Below are 21,651 nucleotides of genomic sequence, written 5' to 3'. Positions count from 1 at the left end.
AATCAGTTTCACACATACAGAATGGGAAGCGACGGTCTGGGAAGGAGTACAGCAGAAAGGGATCTAGGGATTATAGTGGACCACAAGTTAAATATGAGTCAGCACTGTGATGCTGTTGCAAAAAAATAAACATGATTCTGGGATGTATTAACAGGTGTATTGTGAGTAAGACACGAGAAGTCATTCTTCCGCTCTACTGTGCGCCGGTTAGGCCTCAGTTGGAGTATTGTGTCCAGTTCTGGGCATGGCATTTCAAGAAAGATTTGGAAAAATTGGAGAGGGTCCAGAGAAGAGCAACAAGAATGATTAAAGGTCTAGAGAACATGACCTATGAGGGAAGGCTGAAGGATTGGATTTGTTTAGTTTAGAAAAGAGAAGATTGAGGGGGGACATGATAGCAGTTTTCAGATATCTAAAAGGGTGTCATGAGGAGGGAGAAAACTTGTTCATCTTGGCCTCTAAGGATAGAATAAGAAGCAGTGGGCTTAAACTGCAGCAAGGGAGGTTTAGGTTGGACATTAGGAAAAAGTTCCTAACTGTCAGGGTGGTCAAACACTGGAATAAATTGCACAGGGAGCTTGTGGAATCCCCATCTCCGGAGATATTTAAGAGTAGGTTAGATAAATGTCTATCAGGGATGGTCTAGACAGTATTTGGTCCTGCCATGAGGGCAGGGGTCTGGACTCGATGACCTCTCGAGGTCCCTTCCAGTCCTAGTATTCTATGATTCTGTGATTCATGTAAATAGTTATTGCATCAATACCATCGTCAGACAACGCAGCGAAACTGGGTCTTACGACTGGTCTTTCGAGAGAGACAAAGAAAAAACGAAAGAAAGAGTCTGCAAAATAAAAACACAAATACTACAAAAGTCTGCTGCATGACACAGGAGACTGGTAGATGATCCCAAGTCAATTAAAAAAAAGAGAGAGAAAGAGAAACAAGAAGGAAAGAGTCTAACAAAATGCGTGGCTTTCTCAGGTTTCACAGTGTCGCAATGCTGTGCCTACCTCAGAAGGCCACGGGTCATGTATTCACTTCTTGAGTGAGACAGACGTTCTGCAGAGATTTGTGCATTGTTGTAGCTCACGGCCAGAGCCCGAAAAGACAGAGCTCAGACTCAGGATGTTACTGTTTGATAAGGCTCTTGAGCCTCAAACAGCTAAGGGGAGGGGGTACTCAACAGGAGACCCCCACTAAGCAAAAGAAACGAGCAGGTTTGCCTTAATCTAAACCACCCACAAAAAAGAAGATATCTCCAGTCCTCACCCTACCTCCCAGAGTCAGCACGGGAGATAAGCCGGGCACCTCCTGTACCTCGTGCCACATCAGTTGTGGAACTGAAACCATAAACTCCACAGTCGTTGGCCAGCAGCACTGATGATGTCGGAGGCCCGGGAACTGGACAAGACATGGGCACCACCCACGCCAACGATGCTGGACAAAACACTGGCACCAGCAAAGGCCAAGGCGATATCGACTAGACCCTTTTGCTTTCCCAGCCTGGAACTGGTCCCTGCCCACCGGCACCAATGCCTCCTTCATTGGCAAAATTCTCATTGGCACCGCAGGAGTCACCTTCTACTTGTCACCACCCGGCTTGCAAGCACAGTCATAATGCTCCAGTGCTGATGTTGAGATTGCGCTCAAAATCACCATGCAGTGTCTCCTACAGAAAACCTTCTCGGCCCCCATCTCCAGTCAGGGGGTCCTCCCGTTCACCAAGATCACCGATCCTTTTGCACTACAGTGAATGTAATGATGATGGCAGTAGTGTGTTCTCCCAACACTCCTCCCCCGTTAGACCAACCACACCCCATTAGGGGCACCAACCATGGTATTGTCACCATCCCCATGGTATCCTGACTGGTTTTACCACCCTCATTATCCATAATGATGTTCTGCAGGCAGGCACTGGGCACCATCCAGACACCGATTGATGGCACCATCAACACCTGCCCACAGATCGGTTTGAGTCTCTCGTTCCCATAGTCCCTCTCCTCAAAAAGAGGGACAGATTATCGATGACAACCTAATCAACCGGGAATCTCTCCAACAAATAAGTCATATTCCTCACCGGACAAAGTGATCATCCTAGATGATACATTTCCCACTGACAACCTAAAAGAAATTCAAGAGCTTTTCAAGAGGTGCAAGAAAAGCAACACACAAAACAAAAATTGCACTTCCAATTGATGAAGCAATTATGGAGGCAGTGGATGAAATTTGGCAGACCGCAGCCTGAGCGCCACCTACTAATAAGTGCGCTGACAGAAAATACTTTGTTCCTTCAAAGGACATGGATTTTTTTATTCCTCCACCCACAACCAAATTCTCTAGCTGTTGATGCTGAAAACCAAAGGTCCAAGAGTCGACCAGTATAAGTCATCTAATCATGACAAGTGCTTGGATTTATTTGGCAGAATGATGTATTCGTTGTCCACATTATAAGTTTAGATAGCAAATTTCATCGTGTTGCTCTCCAATCATGACTTTGATAATTACTCCACGTTGACTGAGCTAATGCAGCATCTCCCTGATAAGAGACCTATTCTGAAGTCTATAGTCCAGGAAGGGTACACCACATCTTGTACTGCCTTGCTAATGGCACTGGACGCTGCCAATTCAGCAGCAAGTGCAACAGCCACATCTGTAGTTAAGAGATGAATCTACTGGTTACAGGTATTCCCAGGGACTTGCAAACCAAAGTTAAAGACTTACCATTCAACAAACAAAAACTTTTTGCGGCAAGGACAGTTAAAGTTCTTCCCCCTAGTAAGGACTCCCGCACTATACTGGGTACTTTTGGAATGTACACACCACCATATTGTATTAGATGTTACACTCCTTGCCAGAGGCAGACTGACTTCTCATGTGCCAGAGACTCTTTGAACAAAATTGTTCCAGGGCAAGAAACCAGTGTTGATGGTTCCCTAATAACCGGGTGTTCAACCAGTAGGCCTCCAGGCAACAGGTTTGAGGTCTTGGTCGAGGGCCTGCATGACCTTTCCACTTCACTAGTGCCTCACGATCATGCGACTTTCCATTGTTATCTGCACCTTTTTTTACATCCAATGGGCAGCAATAACTATGGATGGCTGAGTCTAGAGATCATCAAACGCAGATACTCCATTCCCCTTATATCGGTTCCCCCAACCTCTCCATCCTTCCTGTACCTCTTCAGGGACCCTTCTTACGAATCACTTCTACGTAAAGAGGTGGATCATCTTCTTTCTGTAGGTGCCCGAGAGAGATAATTACTAAGGGTGCCCAAGTGATATTGGGGCAGGGGATTTTACTCAAATTACTTTCTCATGGAGAAGAGAACTTGGATTGGAAATCCATTCTTGATCTGTGTTGTTTAACAAGTACTTCAGCAAACAGTTCAAGATGATCACACTAATATCCATCATTCCAGGAGACTGGTTCGTAGCCCTCAACCTGCAAGACACATTTCCATGTAACCATACACCCAGCTCACAGATGCTTCCTCCATTTTATGGTTGCCTCAGAACACTTTCAGAATTGAGTCCTTCCTTTTTGTCTGTCTTCTGCCTCCAGAGTCTTCTCAAAGATCCTGGCTGTTGTGGCAGCATACCTACATCACAATGGTATCATGATCTTTCCCTACATCGACTATCTCATACAAGGTCCATCTCGACAAGCAACACAGGACATGATCCTTTTTACCAAGAAGCCTTTCAAATCTCTCGGCCTCATCATAAATGAACAAAAGTCCACCCTATGTTCCACACAATCCCTAGTGTTCATAGGAGTACATCTGGATTCTACCACAGCAAGAGCATATCTCCCCACCCAGAGCTTTGAAGCCTTATTTTGATCATAATATCCAGCCCTACTGTGACAACATTAACCTGTCTTCCGCATATGACTGCCACAACATATGTCGTCTGATATGCATGTCTGCACTTTTGCTGCCTCCGCCATTGGCTGTCCTCAGTTTACATCCGATGCATGCACCACCTATACAAGCAGGAGATGATCCCTATGAAGGTTCGCACTTCCTTACCAATGGTGGACCAGTCCAAAGAACCTCCTTGCTGGTGTTCTGTTCTACCAGATGCAGCCCTCTGCACAAATCACCACAGATGCTTCCCTCTTCGGGTGGCGTGCACACATGCAGCGCCACTTAGCTCAGGGCAGATGGTCAGTTCATAAATCCCTCTGGCATATCAAACTTTTGGAGCTCCACACAGTAAGTAATGCTTGCAAACATTTCCTTCAGTATATTTGCGGCTCTGTGATGCGTATCCTCACTGACAACATTTTTACATCAACCGTCAAGGTGGTGCCCATTCTGTGTCCCTTTGTGCGGAGGCTGTATGCCTATGGAACTGATGTATCCACAACACCAACCTCGTTGCATCATACTTCTCGGAGTCCAACAATGTAACTGCAGATGCTCTCAGCTGTCATTTCACAACAGACCACGAATGGGAAATTCATACGTGCCTGCACGCCCTGTTTCGTGGCTGGGAATTTCTGGCAGTAGATCTTTTTGCAGCATACCAAAATGCCAAGTGCCCCCAATATTGTTCCGGGATGGGTATAGAATCATAGAATACTAGGACTGGAAGGGACCTCGAGAGGTTATCGAGTCCAGTCCCCTGCCCCCATGGCAGGACCAAATACTTTCTAGACCATCCCTGATAGACATTTATCTAACCTACTCTTGGATATCTCCAGAGATGGCGATTCCACAACCTCCCTGGGCAATTTATTCCAGTGTTCGACTATCCTGACAGTTGGGAACTTTTTCCTAATGTCCAACCTAAACCTCCCTTGCTGCAGTTTAAGCCTATTGCTTCTTGTTCTATTCTCAGAGGCCAAGATGAATAAGTTTTCTCCCTCCTCCTTATGACACCCTTTAAGATACCTGAAAATGGCTATCGTGTCCCTCTTCAGTCTTCCCTTTTCTAAACTAAACAAACGCAATTTTTTCATCCTTCCTGTATAGGTCATGTTCTCTAGACCTTTAATCATTCTTGTTGCCCTTCTCTGGACCCTCTCCAATTTCTCCACATCTTTCTAGAAATGCGGTGCCCAGAACTGGACACAATACTCCAACTGAGGCCTAACCAGTGCAGAGTAGAGTGGAAGAATGACTTCTCGTGTCTTGCTCGCATCACACCTGTTAATGCATCCCAGAATCATGTTTGCTTTTTTTGCAACAGCATCACACTGGTGACTCGTATTCAGCTTGTGGTCCACTATAACCCCTAGATCCCTTTCTGCTGTACTCCTTCCTAGACAGTCGCTTCCCATTCTGTATGTGTGAAACTGATTGTTCCTTCCTAAGTGGAGTACTTTACATTTGTCTGTATTGAACTTCATCCTGTTTACCTAAGATCATTTCTCCAATTTGTCCAGATCATTTTGAATTACGACCCTATCCTCCAGAGCAGTTGCAACCCCTCCCAGCTTGGTATCATCTGAAAACTTAGTAAGCGTACTTTCTATGCCCATATCTAAATCGTTGATGAAGATATTGAACAGAGCCGGTCCCAAAACAAACCCCTGCGGAACCCACTTGTTATACCTTTCCAGGAGGATTGTGAACCATTATAGGGCCTAGTTCTCTGGGAGACGTCTTCCTTATCAGATGGGAGGTTCACCTCTTTTATGCGTTCCCTCCAATCCTTCTTATACCCAGAATCATCAGGAAGATTGAGTTGGATGATGCCCCTAGTCATCCTCATAGCCCCTGCCTGGGTCAGACAGAGTTGGTTTCCCTATCTTTATTGGATGTCTCATCAACATCCTTACCCACTTCCAAGTTGTCAAGACCTTCTTTCTCAGAATGCGGGCAATGTTCTCCACTCCCAGTCAGAAATGCTACATATGGTGGTATGGTTTCTCTCTGGTTCTCGGAAGCAGAGAAGAGATGGTCCCAGCAAGTGAGAAACATTCTGATTCAGAGCAGAAGACCGAATACTTACAATACTTACCTTCAGAATTGGAACCGCTTTGCCGCATGGTGCATCAACATTGGCACTCAACCAACTGCCTCATCTTCATATGATCCTGGACTATATCATGCATCTGAAAGATCAAGGACTATCAGTTTTCCCCCTCTGACTGACTGAGGGCTTTTCAATATTGGTGCATCCCATCAGAGGTTTCTTAGAGGGCTGCATAATCTTAACCCTCCGCAAAGACCTTTAGCCCTCATGTGGGAGCTGAACTAGACCTCTGTTTGAGCCTTTGGCCACATGCTCACTCTCCCTATTTACAGCAAAGATAACGTTCTTAATAGCAATCACAGTGCAAGGTGAGTTAGTGAAATTACTGCTCTCACGGCATCACCAGCCTATACCATGTGTCATAAGGACAGAGTGATTTTCCAACCCCATCCCTCTTTTCTACCTAAAGCCTGCTCAGAATTTCACATTGAGCCCATTGTCCTTCCTACCTTCTACCCGAAGCCTCGTACTTTTGGTGACGAGGTGGTATTACACACCCTGGATGTCCGGAGAGTGGTGTTATTCTATATAGACAGTATACAGTCTTTCAGCAAATTGCAAACACTATTTCTCTCCCTAGTGGAATGCTCTTGAGAAATGCCACTACCTTCACAACCTATTTCCAAATTAATAACATCGTGTATCACTCAGGGTATGTCTTCACTACCCTCCTATTTCGAAATAGGAGGGTAATGTAGGCATACCGCAATTGCAAATGAAGCCCGGGATTTGAATTTCCCGGGCTTCATTTGCATAAGCCGGGCGCCGCCATTTTTAAATCCCCGCTGGTTCGAACCCTGTGCCGCGCGGCTACACGCGGCACGAACTAGGTAGTTCGAACTAGGCTTCCTAGTTCGAACTACCGTTACTCCTCGTGGAATGAGGAGTAACGGTAGTTCGAACTAGGAAGCCTAGTTCGAACTACCTAGTTCGTGCCGCGTGTAGCCGCGCGGCACAGGGTTCGAACCAGCGGGGATTTAAAAATGGCGGCACCCGGCTTATGCAAATGAAGCCCGGGAAATTCAAATCCCGGGCTTCATTTGCAATTGCGGTATGCCTACATTACCCCACTAGTTCGAACTCGCGGGGTAGTGTAGACATACCCTCAGTGTTACTTGCTGCAAAGTAGGCCACTTCCTTCGTGCTCAAGAGTGCACTCTACAAGGGCTGTAGCTACCTCCAATTTCCTTTCTGAAAGGAGTCCCTATTAAAGGCATCTGCACGCAGCTATGTGGCCCTCCAACCACACCTTCATGAGACATTATGCAATCTCTTCACGAATGGAGACAGGTTCCATTGTAGCTCAGGAGTCCTTTCATCTGCATATATCACATAAGCCAAAGCCCACTTACCACATTGTGGGTACAGCTATAGAGTCACCAATGGTTAAGCGCCCACAAGGACAGCACTTGAAGAAGAAAAGGAAGTTGCTCACCTTGTGCACTAATGACAGTTCTTTGAGATGTGTGTCCCCGTGGATGCTCCACAACCCACTCTTCCTCCCCTCTTTTTTTGGATCTATTCCACGCAATACAGTGTACACGAAGAAACTGAGGGGAGTTGGGCCACATGTGCAAACTCCAAAGATGCGAACAGCACACGCCCCCTGCCGCGCATGCATGGCCTGACAAGATACTGCTAGAAAAATCTCTGATTTGCGGCGCTGGGACAAGCCCGACACCAACAATGGAACACCTACTGGGACATACATCTCGAAGAACTGTTGTTACTGCACAGAGTGAGTAACTTCCTTTTCAGAAAAAAACAACAAATGGTCTGGTAGCGCTTTATAGACTAACAAAACATGTAGATGGTATTGTGAGCTTTCGTGGGCAGCTTACATACTATCTACATGTTTTGTTAGTCTATAAAGTGCTACCAGACCATTTATTGTTTTTTTCTGTAACAGACTAACTTGGCTACCCCCTGAAGTTCCTTTTCAGAGACAGATTACAAAAGAGAGACCCACAGCACCAACTGCCATTTGTTCCCTATTTTGTCATAGCTCACTGCAAGTATTGTGACATCAGCTTTACAATTTCATAATTTATTCAGAGTTTCTTGTTGAATCTGTTTTGGGCAAGGTGATTAACACATAGTTTCGTATTGTGTTGCTTTTTAGGTGTTTGCTTTGTTGTAGAGTATCCTCTTGGCACGAGCTGAGAATCGGGAGTGGTTTGTTCCTCGTCACTACCTGTTTTCTCACTCTGTGAATGTCATTATACTGGTTCAGTGAATTGGCCTAGCTTTGGTCCAGGCTATGGATGATCCGGGGGGGGGAAATCAGGCTTTGAATAAAGCATACTGTGTCTTAGAGATATTTGATACATCAGTACTTATATTGTGTACTGAATGCCCAGTAAATTTGTTGTCTTATTTTTAGCACCCTTATCTTATATACATGCTTTACATCTGGAAATACCTTTAACCAATAGCCTAAAGTTACCCAAAGGGAATAGTGTAAAAAAAAATGTCTTCCATGTCAGTCAGCCCTGAAGGGACAGAGATACTTTTCTCTGTTCCTATAAAGGAGAAATATTTTGAGAATCTGCAGGAGAAAATGTCAGAGAAGGTCATTGAGAGGGACAGGTATTCAGAAGTTGGTAAACTACAATGCTTTTTGTTTCCAGTGCTTAAGGTGGTAAAAGTAATTGTAAAGCATCTTTAAAAATCAATGTTACTTCTGTCTTTCTTTTAATTATGTATTAACTGGAATGTTTGTAACCAAGTAACTTTGCAAGAAAGTGCAGCGTCTGCAATGGTCCCACTAAGCTTGTGGGTTTTTTTTCTCCTTAAATCTACAGGTATATTGAAAACTGAAAAAAAAGTGAAATTGGAAGAGAAAAGCTCATCATCATTTGGTATGCACAGAAAATCATATTTAAGCAGAAAGTCTAATGCTTGAGAGAGTAAGAGCATAGCCTGTTCCTAACTTTTTACTTATTATGCTCTTTTTTGGTGTAAGTGCTCAGATGTTTAGTATTTTTAAAGTAACGAGCTTTGAAAAGCAAAATCCTTGAAACCCAAACACCTTAATAGATGCAAAAGGTTGTCTTATACATAAATAAACTTGTGTGATAATGTATGCCTAAGAAATTGTATGGAAAGTACAAGGACACAAGAGAGACAAGATCAGTAGAATAGTAGATCTATAGCTTCATGTATTCATTTCTAAACCAATAGGGTGGAACAAAAAGGGTGTATGGAGGAAAGGAATAATTATAGGGTACCCATTATAAGCTTTTTCAATCAAGTTAGTGGTATGTATGGTAATTGACTTGTGCTTGTCGAACAGAACATTCAATACCTCCTCAAATGAAATGCAATATAAGGAAGTTTGAGCTATTCACCCTTCAAAATAATACTTAATGATGGTTCGATAAGGCTCATCCCTAAAATTTCATTTTTGCCACAATTCACTATTTTTCATTCCCCCCCAAAATTTATTTTTGACACAGATTCAGCCCTGTATGTGACTAAATTGCTGACCAGTCTATGGAAGAAAAGAAGGAATAGAAATAAGTACAATTAGCTCTAATTGAAACATTCCGTATATCTGCTCTTGTTTCTGTGTGGCTAAGGAAAATGTACACAAAAAAAGGGTATTACTTTACAGTCAGTCCTTGAGGTTTATTTTCTAGCTGGAATCAAGTCCCTTTTTATTATCTCACAGTTAACTGCTTTGGAAATAACTGTGAAGTTAGAAGCTGTGGATTATGATTTTACCTGGGAAGCAAATAGTAGAGATAGATAAATCTAAACAAGGACTCCATTCTTATGCATATGTCAATAGTGCTTAAAAAGGAATAGAAATACAGAAATGTAACTTTAATTTTATTCAGAGCAAGTCTGCTGATAAAGTTTTGGGTGAGTTGTTCTGAAAGGAATTTATGGTAGATTGTCGACTAGTCATTCACATCCCTATTCAGGTGTTTATCAACAAGCTCCATCATACTTGATCAGCTTGCATGCTTTGTTCGAGGATGTTTTTTTTCAAATAGCCCATTGAGAGTTCTTTGTGTTCTCATCTTTGCTTTTTCTACAGACTGATCAAAATCTGGAAAATAGGTTGCCTGCTCTGTTTCTTACCAACTAACTGACATATTTAAAAAAAATACATTTTTAAAATGTAAGCTTTATTAAAACTGGTTCTTTTTTTCCAGTCATGTGAGGGTCACATCTGAAATTTTGCAATAATGTTACCTGTCAAAATGTGGGGTATAGTTGACTTCTTGACACTGAGAAGCTGAATTATGTTACTTTGCTAGGAAGATTCTCACTAATAAATGTGTTGACTTCCAGGTGTCTCAGCTAAGGAGGAACCCCAGTGCTGTTCCAGAATCAGATAATACAAGGGCTATATACATGGCACTGAACAAATTAGTTGAATCATTCCACTCTGGGCAGGTGACTGGAACAGGAGATTTAAAATTTAAATGTTATTGTTTTTAGGGTAACTGAAAGAAAAAAAGTATTTGAGGATGATGGTAATGTTTAAAAATGTTGATTTGCAATTAGGTAAAAAGAAGGAAAAGGATAAAGAGAAAAAAGAAAGAAAGGAAAAGGATCATAAATCAAAACAGAAGAAGAAGAAGAAGAAAAAGAAGAAATCTAAACTGTATGGTGAGTTCAGTAAAAATAAATTAAGACCAAAAGTAAAGATCAAATACTGTCTTTCTGTTTCTGATTGGCTGTTACTTACAGAAATATTTAACATTCATATCATTCCGAAATTTCATACATTACCAAAATGAGATGTTGGCCTTAAAATTTCAATAGCAAAGGCACTTTGATCTGAGATTGCCTCTCCTCCCTTTATATCCTGTGTCTTGGTAAGCATGTCCATTCATGGCTTTAACTGCCATTCTGTAGATACAGTTCTCCACTCCAGCCACTCTCCACCTAGTTCTCAAATTCTCCTTCATATCCAGTCCTGACTGTCTCACCACTTACATTTATCTTCACATTTAAGTTATGTCTTAATCTTGCCAAAGTCTTCCTGCGTAACATCTCTCGCATATCGCCTGTCCTAGCTATCCTGATAGCTGAAACTTACACACAGGCTCTCATCATCTCACATCTTAGTTACTGCAACATCCTTTTTTGCTGCCTTTACAAATACAATCTTATCTCAGTCAGAATGCTGCTCTTAAGGCCATTTTCCTAGCCTGTTACTTTGATCATGTCACCAGAATCTTTGCATCCCCTTTCTCAATAGCATCAAATATTAACTACTTGCCTTCATTTTCAAGACCCTTTCTGGCTTGCTCTTACCCTTGTTTCATCTCTCATTTACTATAGTGATGTTCACTTCTGCACCTGACCATCCCTTGATGCCAGCCTTCATCGCCCACTCATTGTTTTTAACTTTCTCCTATTCTGTCCTCCTGATGAATTGGAGAGGTACTACCCTTTTCTGGGCTTCCCAGCCTTTCAATTAACTAAATTGCCTGTAAGGCTTAAACCCAGAGACAGTGATTCCTAGAGATACTCCAGGAATGCTAGGGAAGCAGGAAGTAATGTCAGGAAGCCAGGAGAGAGAATGACCTTTCTGTTGCAGCCTTCATATGACCAGAGGAGAGCTGGGCAGATATGAATTAATCTAGGAAGCAAGGCATGGAGAATCCAGAAACATCCATGCCTAGGGAAAGACTAAATCTTGAAATAACCCATATGTTAGTAAAACAGGGACTATTTAGTCAGACACAATCAGGTTATTTTTTTTATTATTATTTTTAGGTTTGTTGGACTTCAGTGCTTTCCCCTTATGCTGTAACTTTTAAACTGAATCCCAGAGAGCCAATTCTCTGCATCTTTAATCTTGCCTTTTTTCTGTTGCTCTGTAACAACTAGCAACCCAGTACTGTTTTAACATGTAAGTCGTCTTTGTTCTGTTAATAAAATCACCTTTTAAGGTGGTCTGATTCCTGTGTCCTAGAAGGTAGGAAGTTCTGTGTTCCTGGGTTTAAGATTGAAAGGTCAGCTATAAAGAGAATTAAGAAGGTTCCTCCCTTCTTCCCCCCGCCCCAACTCTCTCCAGAGGGAGGCTGTAAGATCTTGAGGGTCTCCACTGGAAGGAATTCCCAAATGCATCTTCCTGGGTTTTCAAAGAGGGTTTTACATTTGAGTGGTAGCAGTGTACCATCCAATGTCAGGAAATCTATGACCTGGGGAGTTTTTAAATAGAAGCATTTAGTGGCAGAGTATTAGTCTCTTGCAGCCCCCACCTTCTGCACTCAAAATGCCAGTGTGGGGAACAGCCTTGAGAGCTCCCTCATGACTGGAAAAAGCTTCCCCATAAACATCTCCAAAACCAACTCATTATTCTCCTTTAAAGCTACTTTTGCTTGCTGCTTATGGCAAAACTTTAGGACACTAATGTGCTGAGATCTCTGTTTTGCTGCCAATTTTGTCACATTGTTTCCTTGTACGCTACCATTTTATCTATTCTTTTCTTCTACTTATATTGTAAGCTCTTTTGAGCAAGCACTGTCCTCTTCTGTGTTTGTGCAGCACCTAGTCGATGACTGTTGCTCCCAGGTGCTATGGTAATACAAATAATAATAATAATGGCCAAAACTCTGATCTTTCCTTCATTGCAGTGAGAGACCCATTTTTTACAAAATACCTGTTTACCATTAATTTATTTGGACTTTGCATTTAATGATACCATTTATTTTTCTTGCCTTTCTCTGATCCAGTATGGCTGTTCTTAAGCAAAAAACAAACAACCCAAAAAAACAAAAACAAAAAAACCCTTCACTGACATGACTGCCGATTGAGAAGGAAGAAAACACTCCCCATATTCTTTTTGCATACCACAGCCTAAAGGGGGCCCAGTGTAGTAGATTTTGTGTGCTCCATCCCTGCAAAGAGGCAACGCGCGGGGAGAGCTGGAGCACCAGCACAGGCTCCTCAGTACTGGGGAGGGCCCTGAGCCTTGGGGGTCAGATCCAGGCAAGTCAGGAGCCACATCCGGTCTCTGGGCCTGAAGTTTCCTATCCCTGGACTAGAAGGATATTCTGTCATCTGCAATAAAGGAATGATGATTATCATTCATGCACGCTACATAGGAAAGGATAGCTGTAGCGTAAGTTGGACAAATGAAAAAGCAGTTTTGTTTAGGTGAAAGCCTGCTAATACTCGATGTACCAAATAGGCTTTATATTTTCTACATTTATTTTGTTTACTCAAATGTCTAGATTTCTCTTGTCATTGATGCTAAATGTCAAGCAATGAATATCAAAAGCAGAAAATATCTTTCATAAACAATATGGAAAAATAGCGTAATAGCACTGACATAAAACCACAAATTTTAACACCAGGATGATTTCTGTCCTCTTTAATGGAGCATAGTCAAGGAAATCTACACTAGAAATTGGTAAGAAAATAACTCATTTGTAAGTAAATGTCTGTGGAAGGTCATCGGAGTTCACTGGAAAGTAATTCTTGCACCAACAGAAATTCAAAGTAAAATAAACCAATCTATCAAATATGGTAAGACAATGATGGGCATATTTTATATACACTTTGAGGATGTCAGCAACATGACTTCCTTTGCAAGTGATCATATAGACACCACCTGGAAAGAGGAAAAAAAGGTCAACCTAGAGAAACTTTATGCAGAACAACAGAGAGTATATGACACTCAGAAGCCTGAGCAGACCATCAGAAGACCAAAATAAATGGTGAAAACTGATAGGCTCCCTGTGCACCGAAAGATGTGGAAAGCTAAAGATGAAAGAATCTCTTGTCATGATTTATTTCAGTATTATTTGTTACACCAGAGATGGATATGCTGCTATACATTGGTGACCCTGTGGAAAAAAAATCCACACCACACCATCTCAAGACAATGCAGAAGATCATCTTAGCAGCAGTCCCTCTTGTTGTCACTGATCCTGGGTCTCAAGATGTAGCTCATATTTAGTAGTGAATCACTTATAGAGAAAGGAAATAGGATTCTAAGGCTACAGAATGTGTGGGAGATGCTGTAGAACAGGGGTTTTAAAACTCTGGGTGGCGGCTTGTAAGCGCAAGCCACTAGCTGGCTTCAAGACGCTTTGTTTACTTGATATCTCTGCAGGTATGGATGATCGTAGCTCGTGTTGGCCACAGATTACTGTTCCCAGCCAATGGGAGCTATGAGAAACGGCGTCCCAGTCTGCACCACTTTCTGCGGCTCCCCTTGGCCGGGAATGGTGATCTGCAGCTAACGCAAGTTGTGATAGCTTGTACCTGCGGAGGTTCAGGAAAATAAAGCATCTCACAGCCAGCTAATGGCTTACGCTTACAAGCTGTGACCCAGAGTTTGAAAACCTCTGTCACCAATAGGATGGAAACAGATGATTGAAAATTGTGTAAGGATTACCTTGTTTCAGAGATGCATCTAAACTGGACATTTATCCAAACCTCAAAGCTCGTTAAAATTCTCCCCTTGCTAATTTGGAGGGAAGGGTTACTCTCATGATATTGTATCGTATTGCATCTCTGAAAATGAAGTATTTTATCTTGTAAAAAAATAATTAAAATGTACAGAGATGTGCTCATAACCCTTCAGCAGACCTCAGGTTCATGGCTTAATTGGGAATATTTTAAAAAATGGACAAAGATAATATGTTGGAAAAGGAAGATCATCTTAGCAACAGACATTTGGACAGGTTTAGGCATGACATTTGGGAAGCGGGAGAGGAATGTGAGACAAAAAGGATCCTGGTTTCCTCAAATGTCAAAAGAAGAACTGGGGCTCATAATCTCTAGAGCACTAATTTTATTTTCCATATAAGTCTACTGCAGTTGCTACAAGGATACTAGTTGGTTGTGCATGGGAAGGCAGTTAAAAACTGTATGATGATGAAGCATGGTTTGTGAAAACCTTGTAAGATGTGACTTACACAGAATACTGTTTGTTAGAAAAAATAATTGACAAAAGAAAGCAAATCAATCAAAAATCTGATTATGGATATAGTGCAATGCTTGTTCGTTCTTTCCTTTTCTCTTTTGTTCTTTTTTGTAGTCTTACAAGGTACTTTCTCACAATCACATATGTATGAAATGAAAAATCTATATAATTAGTCTCGTGCAATGTATGAGCATAAAAGAGGAATTGAAGTCATGCGTGAAATTTTTAACTTCAGTTTTTTGGCTCTCCTGCTTAACTTGGTAACCATAATCTTAATATTGGTTACATTGAAAACATGCATAAAATAAGACAGTTTAAGGGTTTATGTGATGAACTACGTTTCCCTTCATGTTGGTATTTATACATTCATGCATATTCTTTGTCTTTGGCACCTATTATTATAACTTTCTTAAGTTGTCATTCTTACAGACATACTTTTTTGTGAAATATAACATCAAGTAACCATCATGCATTTTATTTAGTAGATTATTCGGATTATGAAGACAGTTCTATTGACTTTTTGGAAAGGTGCTCCTCTCCACTCACGCGGTCTTCTGGTAGCTCATTGACTCTGCGAAGCATGTTTACAGAGAAGAACACTTCATACCAGTATCCAAGAGCAATTCTGTCTGTCGACCTTAGTGGAGAAAGTAGGTTGGCTGACCAATAGGATATTTTGTTTTAAAAACTTAGTAGGGTGCGGTGCCCTGTGCTTGCTATGTTCACCAACCCCACTCTCTGGGGGTCGGCTACTAGGGAGAGCCAGGTCGAGGCGTAGCGGCCCTGGCCTGCCCCAGCTCTCTCCACTCTGGCCGCTGATTGGGGGAGGGGGTGGGCTGAACCAAGGCTGTGGCTAGCTTGGCTCTTCCTCTGGCTGCCGGAGTAGAGGAGGGGTTGGGCTAGACTGAGGCTGTCCCGGTGCTCTCCCCTCTGGCTGCCAGGAGATTGGACTGGGCTGAGGCTGTGCTTGGACCAGCTCTTTCCCTCTGGTGGGGAGAGGGAGGGTGAAGAGGGAGCGGCACCCAGCCCTGCTCCTCTGGCTGCAAGCAGGGAGGCCACATGGCTCTGGCCCCCCACTGGCCGGGGTAAGGCCATGCAGCTCCCGTGCATCCCCCTCCTGTTGCATCACCGGTGACGCCGCACATGTCCTGCACGCCTCCCTACCCCCACCCAAGCCCCTGCAAAGTTGTGTGGCCCCTGCCACTGCACCTAAGCCCCTACCACTCGCATTCCCCCCCCCTTCTCCACTCACTTCTCTTCTCCTGCCTTGGACAGCAGAGAAACTGCGCGGTTCAATATAAATTCCAGCAGCCACCCATTCACATGGCAGCTGCCGGAGGATGCTCGGGGTCTGGGAATGCACAGGGAATGGGAGGCCATGTGGGGCACAGAGTGATGCATGATGTCACTCTTTCGTCCTGCAGGAAAAACCTTTTTTAAAGTATAGTAAGGTATTTCCCATAGAAAGTGAATAAAAAAAGGCCAAATACAAGCTAAATAATTAATTTTAGGCATAAAAATATGAATCTTTTTATGCTTGTATGTTGTTAAACCAACATGTATATACTTTCATGACAGATTGAACAAAATATTTATCCTCCTCATGCTGTTCTGCATTGTGCTGAGCACTGGTTGGATGTTGCCACTCCTACCTCTAAGGTGGCTACATTGCATTGCTGTATATACAGTGGAGGTCACCAAGAAGTGTAATCTTCCAGCAGTACATCTGTGAGTGACTTCTGCTATGTGTAGTGCAGGATCATTCAGCATCTAAGGTCCTACCTTCTTGTAAAACGTTACATCTGTTTGCATATACAACTTCAGATTTATTTGTTTTTTACTAGACCTCTCGGATGTGGAGTTCTTAGATGATTCCTCCACAGAGAGCTTATTACTGAGTGGTGATGAATATAATCAGGACTTTGATTCAACAAATTTTGAAGAATCTCAGGATGAAGACGATGCTCTCAATGAAATTGTTAGATGCATCTGTGAAATGGATGAGGAAAATGGCTTCATGATTCAGGTAAGACACTCACTTGCTTGTCAGTCTTCCTTGTGAATGGTTTCTCTCTGGCATCCTGGTAAGAAAAAGTCGGTAGTCAAAGCTTTCTACATTCCACACTATGCCTCTGTTTGTTCTGTGCAGGACCATCTTTCGAAGGGTACGCCTACACTACAGGACAAGGTCAAATTAAGCTATGCAACTTCAGCTATGTTACTTGCGTAGCTGAAGTAGAAGTACCTTAACTTGACTTTTGGCATTGTCCACACTGCAGGAAGTTGAAGGGAGAACATTTTCCCTTCGACTTCCCTTACTCCTTGTGGAAGCAGGACCACCAGCATTGACCAGAGTGCCCCTCTTAGTTTGAATTAGCTGTCTTAACTAGACTCCCTAATTTGAACCCTGGAAGAATGACGGCAGCAGCTTTGATCAGTCTCTGTAGTGTAGACGTAGCCTACCTGTGAGGTTGGTACAGTTTTTCCTTTCAGTCCTCGGCACCTTGGAATATGCCAACAGTAGTGTCAGTTGCAGTGATATATTAGAATTGGAAAAAATTCAGAACAAAGCAATAAACACGATTAGAGGTATGGAACAGTTTCCATATGAAAAGATGGTAAAAAGACTGGGACAGTTACACTTGGAAAAGAGATGATTAAGGAGGAATTTGTTAGGCATTTACAAATGAATGGTGTGGAAAAGTAAATAAAGTGTTATTTTCCGCCTGTTATAGCACAAGAAGCAGGGGGTTGCCCAATGAAATTAATATTTAGCAGATTTAAAACAAACAGAAGGATGTATTTCTTAACTCACTGCACAGTCAGCTTGTAGAACTTCTCGCCAGGGGATGTGGCGAAGACCAAAAATATAACTGGACTAAAAAAAAAGAATTAGATACATTCATGGAGGATAGGTCTGTCAATGGCTATTAGCCTAGATCAGAGAAGCAGTCCCATGCTCTGGGTGCCTCTTGACCCCCGACTGCCACAAACTGAAAGTGGACAACAGTGGTGGATCACTTCTAATTGTGGTGTTGATTTCCAGCCGGTCTCTGAAGACCGGGTACTAGGCTAGATGGCCAATGGTCTCACTCAGGATGACCATTCTTGTAAGGCTAGTGGCTTGGTGACTAGAATCTGGGAAAGCATTTGAAGAATATGGGGGGCAGTATTGAAAAGGACATATGGACTGAGTGAGAAGGACAAGGAGGAGGTATCTAGGCTGGCTTTGTTGGAATGGAGGGGATATGTGGCAGGGAACACAAGAAACCAGGTTGGATAATAGATGGGTGCTGAGTGATGTAGGGCCTTAAACAAAATAACAAGAAGATTGAACTCAATATAAAAAATGATGAAGAGCTATGGAAGATCTTGGAGGGGAGGCAGGTCGATGTAGTTATAGGGGAAAAAGAAAGAGTAGTCTTTGTGGCATTTTTAGATAGACCAATGGGTCAAAATGTGTGTCAGAAACCAGAGCTGAGACAGCTGCAATAGTCAAGGCAATAGATGTTTAGAACATGGGCAAGGAAAGGAGGGATTTTAGAGATACTGTGAATGCAGAACAGCTGAATTTGATCAGTGCTTAATTACATGATAAGGGTAAGGAGGATATTGGCTATTTGCAGTCATGACTGATCTGAACTGAATTTGAACCAGCATCCTAGAGTTGAAAGTCTCTGTAGTCCATCTGTTACCAATTCCCTGAGCCATCCAGTAGACACTCTATCTTCAAATACTGCATTAACCGCTTTAGACGTAGAGCAGTATTCATGTTTTGTTGCCCTTTTCTGAATTCAACTGGCAATTTAATATTTTACCCACCTAGACTTTATACAGGTCAGCTGGCCAGTCATTCTTATGCTTCTGTGTCCTTGTAACCAAAGTATTACTCTCTTCCTGCCATCTTAATGTATACACTTTCTTCATTTCTATTTTTTTAGATTTCTTTTTTTAAATCCGTGTAATATTAAAAATCTTAAGCAATGGAGAGGTACTTTGTAAATGAAAACTGACATTTCCTCTATTGCTAGACTATAATATATTGCTATATATTTCTATTTTCCTATATTCCTATACTGGTGTCTTAATGCTCAGCGCTAAATAATTAGAACTAAATTACTAAACGTTACAATAAACTATTGTTAGTTGCTAACGCCTTGATTTTTGTTTTCCAGGTAGGAATTTGTGACCATGGAATCATTTTCAAAGCTAAAATTATGCTTAATATTGACTTGATTTTGCTACAGCAAATAGAAATTGCACAAATATGACCTATAATTCAAGTTAGCTGCTAAAGGAAAGCTGTCCTTCCTGGTGTTTTTAAGAAGCTGGAAATAGAACTGATTTAAAATAATGAATTACCTTGTTTCTTTTGGGTGGCAGTGCGAAGAATGCTTGTGTTGGCAACATAGTGTATGTATGGGATTATTAGAGGACAGCATTCCAGAGCAGTACATCTGTTACATCTGCAGGGATCCTCCAGGTATGCATTAAATCATTGGTTCATGGAAAATTCTGTGCTATTTTTACTTGTTTACCTCTTCCCCAAAGTTTTTATTCCTGATATTTCCTAATACCGAAAGACAGGGTGGGGTCTTAGACCGATTCCAGACCTTTGAAACAGAAAGATATGTATCAAAAAAATTAAACATCTGTATGGTTTCCTTTGCTTTTATTATCTCTAGTCTTGATCAGGGAGACTGATGTCACCCACAATTTACAGGATGTCTCTCCAAATGGCAATCTATCTTAGTCACAGGAGGCTTCTAAAATTCACAGAAGGAAATAGTTGCCAATTGATTGTTCTGCCCTTTGGTTTGCCATTGGCATCAAGGGTTTTCACTGCATGGATTCAGCCTCTGCCAGGGCTTTCTTATCTCATCCCAGGTTCTAGGCTATGTGGGGCCTCTCTACATAGTTCAAAGATCAGCCATAAACTACAGGGAGGAGTTGCCCTAAGCCCCTGTGTGTCTGTGTGAAATACTTTATCAAGGCTGCACCTCAGGGGAATGCAGAATGACTCAAACAAATTTACCACCCTCAGGTTCACTGTTCCAGACATGGTTTTGTCATCTCTGAATTGATGGATAAGCCAAAACAACTTGGGGGGTGGGGGGAGAGAAACTTTCTCTATACATCTTGCCTCTATGACTCTGGCAACAAGCACTGCAGCCATGGGATCAGGGAGCTTATTTGAGCAATCTGCTGGCTCAGGTTCATGGGCTACCCATGAGGTCAGTTTGCACATATATGTTCTCTGGTTGCATACAGTATTCTTTGCATCATCATTTCCTACTGCACGTTCAGGGAAGGACCATCCAGGTGCTCTCAGTACACCGTCCCAGTATATCTATCAGCATATATCATAAACTCTCCCAACACAGCTATTTTAGGGTTCACTGTTTTATACAAGGGGTTTTCAGCTGATTTTCTTAGCAACTTGGCATAACAGAAAGTGCCCTCTATTCTGATCAAGAGTGGGTCAGTGCTCCAGATCAGCCTTGAACACTGTCATTCTTGTGAGACAAAGACGATCAGTACAACCCATTCATTACTAGAGCTATTGTCAAGCTGAAGCAAGATCAAGGCACAAGGATCCTCATAGCTCCAACATGGCCAGGGAAGCCTTGATCCGCACCGTGGACCCAAGAACTCTTGTTTCTGCCTTATGGACTATCCTTTACATCTCAAAGAATCGAGTTTAACAGTAAGCACCGTTAAGGTTCATCTAGCTATACAATCTCAATATTTCAGCCTCAGATTACTGGAAGGATTGTTTTTACTGCCTATCACAACCATCACCTCTGCTAGAAGTGTGGGGAAACTGCATGTCCTGTGATAGAGCCTCCATATGCTATTTTCTGCAATGACAAGGTACAGATTAGGGCACACCCAACGTTTCTATTCAAGGAGGTAGAGGTAGAAATCAGATACCAAACTCAGCCTATACATTTGCAAGGTTTCCCCCAAAACAGTACGCTCACAAGGACAAATAAAAAGCTACATGCTTTAGATGTATACTGAGCTCTAACCTTTTAACTGAACAGAAGAAAGCCCTTTCAGAGTTCTTCCCCAGATTTATATCCTATGTTGAACAAATGAGCAGTCACCCTGTTACAGAGCACCAGCTCTCTAAATGGATTAAAAAGTCTCGGGGGTAGCCATGTTAGTCTGGAACTTTAAAAACGATGAGTTGTCCTGTGGAACTGTAGAGACTCACAAATATATAGAGAACCGTGAGCTTTTGTGGGCAAAACCTACTTCATCAGATGAGCTGGAGAGAAATAACAGAAACCCAGAATTTTATAACAGGAAAAGAAGGGGGAGAAGGCTGGCTTTATAATAAATAAATGAATGGTTTACCACCATCAATGGCAAGTGCTGTGCAGCTCAAAGTATTGTGCCTCCTGAGAATCCGTCATTTCACTCAACTAGACCTCCTTCACTTGGGCTCTGCAGCGTTTGTGAGAAATGTCTCTACTGTGGACATCTGCAGAGCAGTGATGTGGTCCTCTCGCTGCATCTTTTCTAGACATTGTACAATTACTGCAGCATCAAGGCAAGACATGAAAGTGGGAAGGCAGTCTTGCAGTCCCCTTTTCAATTACACTCCCAAGTCACACTGCACCTGAAATGTGTTACATGATGCAATGGCTGCAAGTTGAAGCCAGACAAATTCAGACTAGAAATAATGTATCCATTTTTAACAGTGCAGATAATTGACCATTGGAATAATTTGCCTAGAGATGGAGTGTATTCTCCAAC

At 42.3% G+C, this 21,651-nt stretch overlaps 1 protein-coding gene across 14 annotated transcripts in view; it reads left to right on the top strand.

Annotated features, from left to right (window-relative positions):
* The window catches only part of PHF20L1 (PHD finger protein 20 like 1), a 100,295-nt gene that overhangs the window by 58,776 nt on the left and 19,868 nt on the right, over window positions 1-21,651 (top strand). For 8 of the 14 annotated variants that reach the window (XM_025184904.2, XM_075920115.1, XM_075920114.1 and 5 more), the window contains 5 exons: window positions 8,789-8,845; window positions 10,503-10,607; window positions 15,369-15,536; window positions 16,731-16,912; window positions 19,270-19,369. In XM_025184904.2, the coding sequence (XP_025040689.1) occupies window positions 8,789-8,845; window positions 10,503-10,607; window positions 15,369-15,536; window positions 16,731-16,912; window positions 19,270-19,369 (612 nt within the window). The remainder of the gene's footprint in view (window positions 1-8,788; window positions 8,846-10,502; window positions 10,608-15,368; window positions 15,537-16,730; window positions 16,913-19,269; window positions 19,370-21,651) is intronic. The other 6 variants (XM_075920107.1, XM_075920111.1, XM_075920112.1 and 3 more) reach the window with 1 other exon arrangement.

This window comes from Pelodiscus sinensis, chromosome 2 (genome assembly GCF_049634645.1).
Source record: "Pelodiscus sinensis isolate JC-2024 chromosome 2, ASM4963464v1, whole genome shotgun sequence".
In the NCBI taxonomy this organism is placed as follows: domain Eukaryota; kingdom Metazoa; phylum Chordata; order Testudines; family Trionychidae; genus Pelodiscus; species Pelodiscus sinensis.
This window is presented reverse-complemented; position numbering and strand designations above follow the sequence as displayed.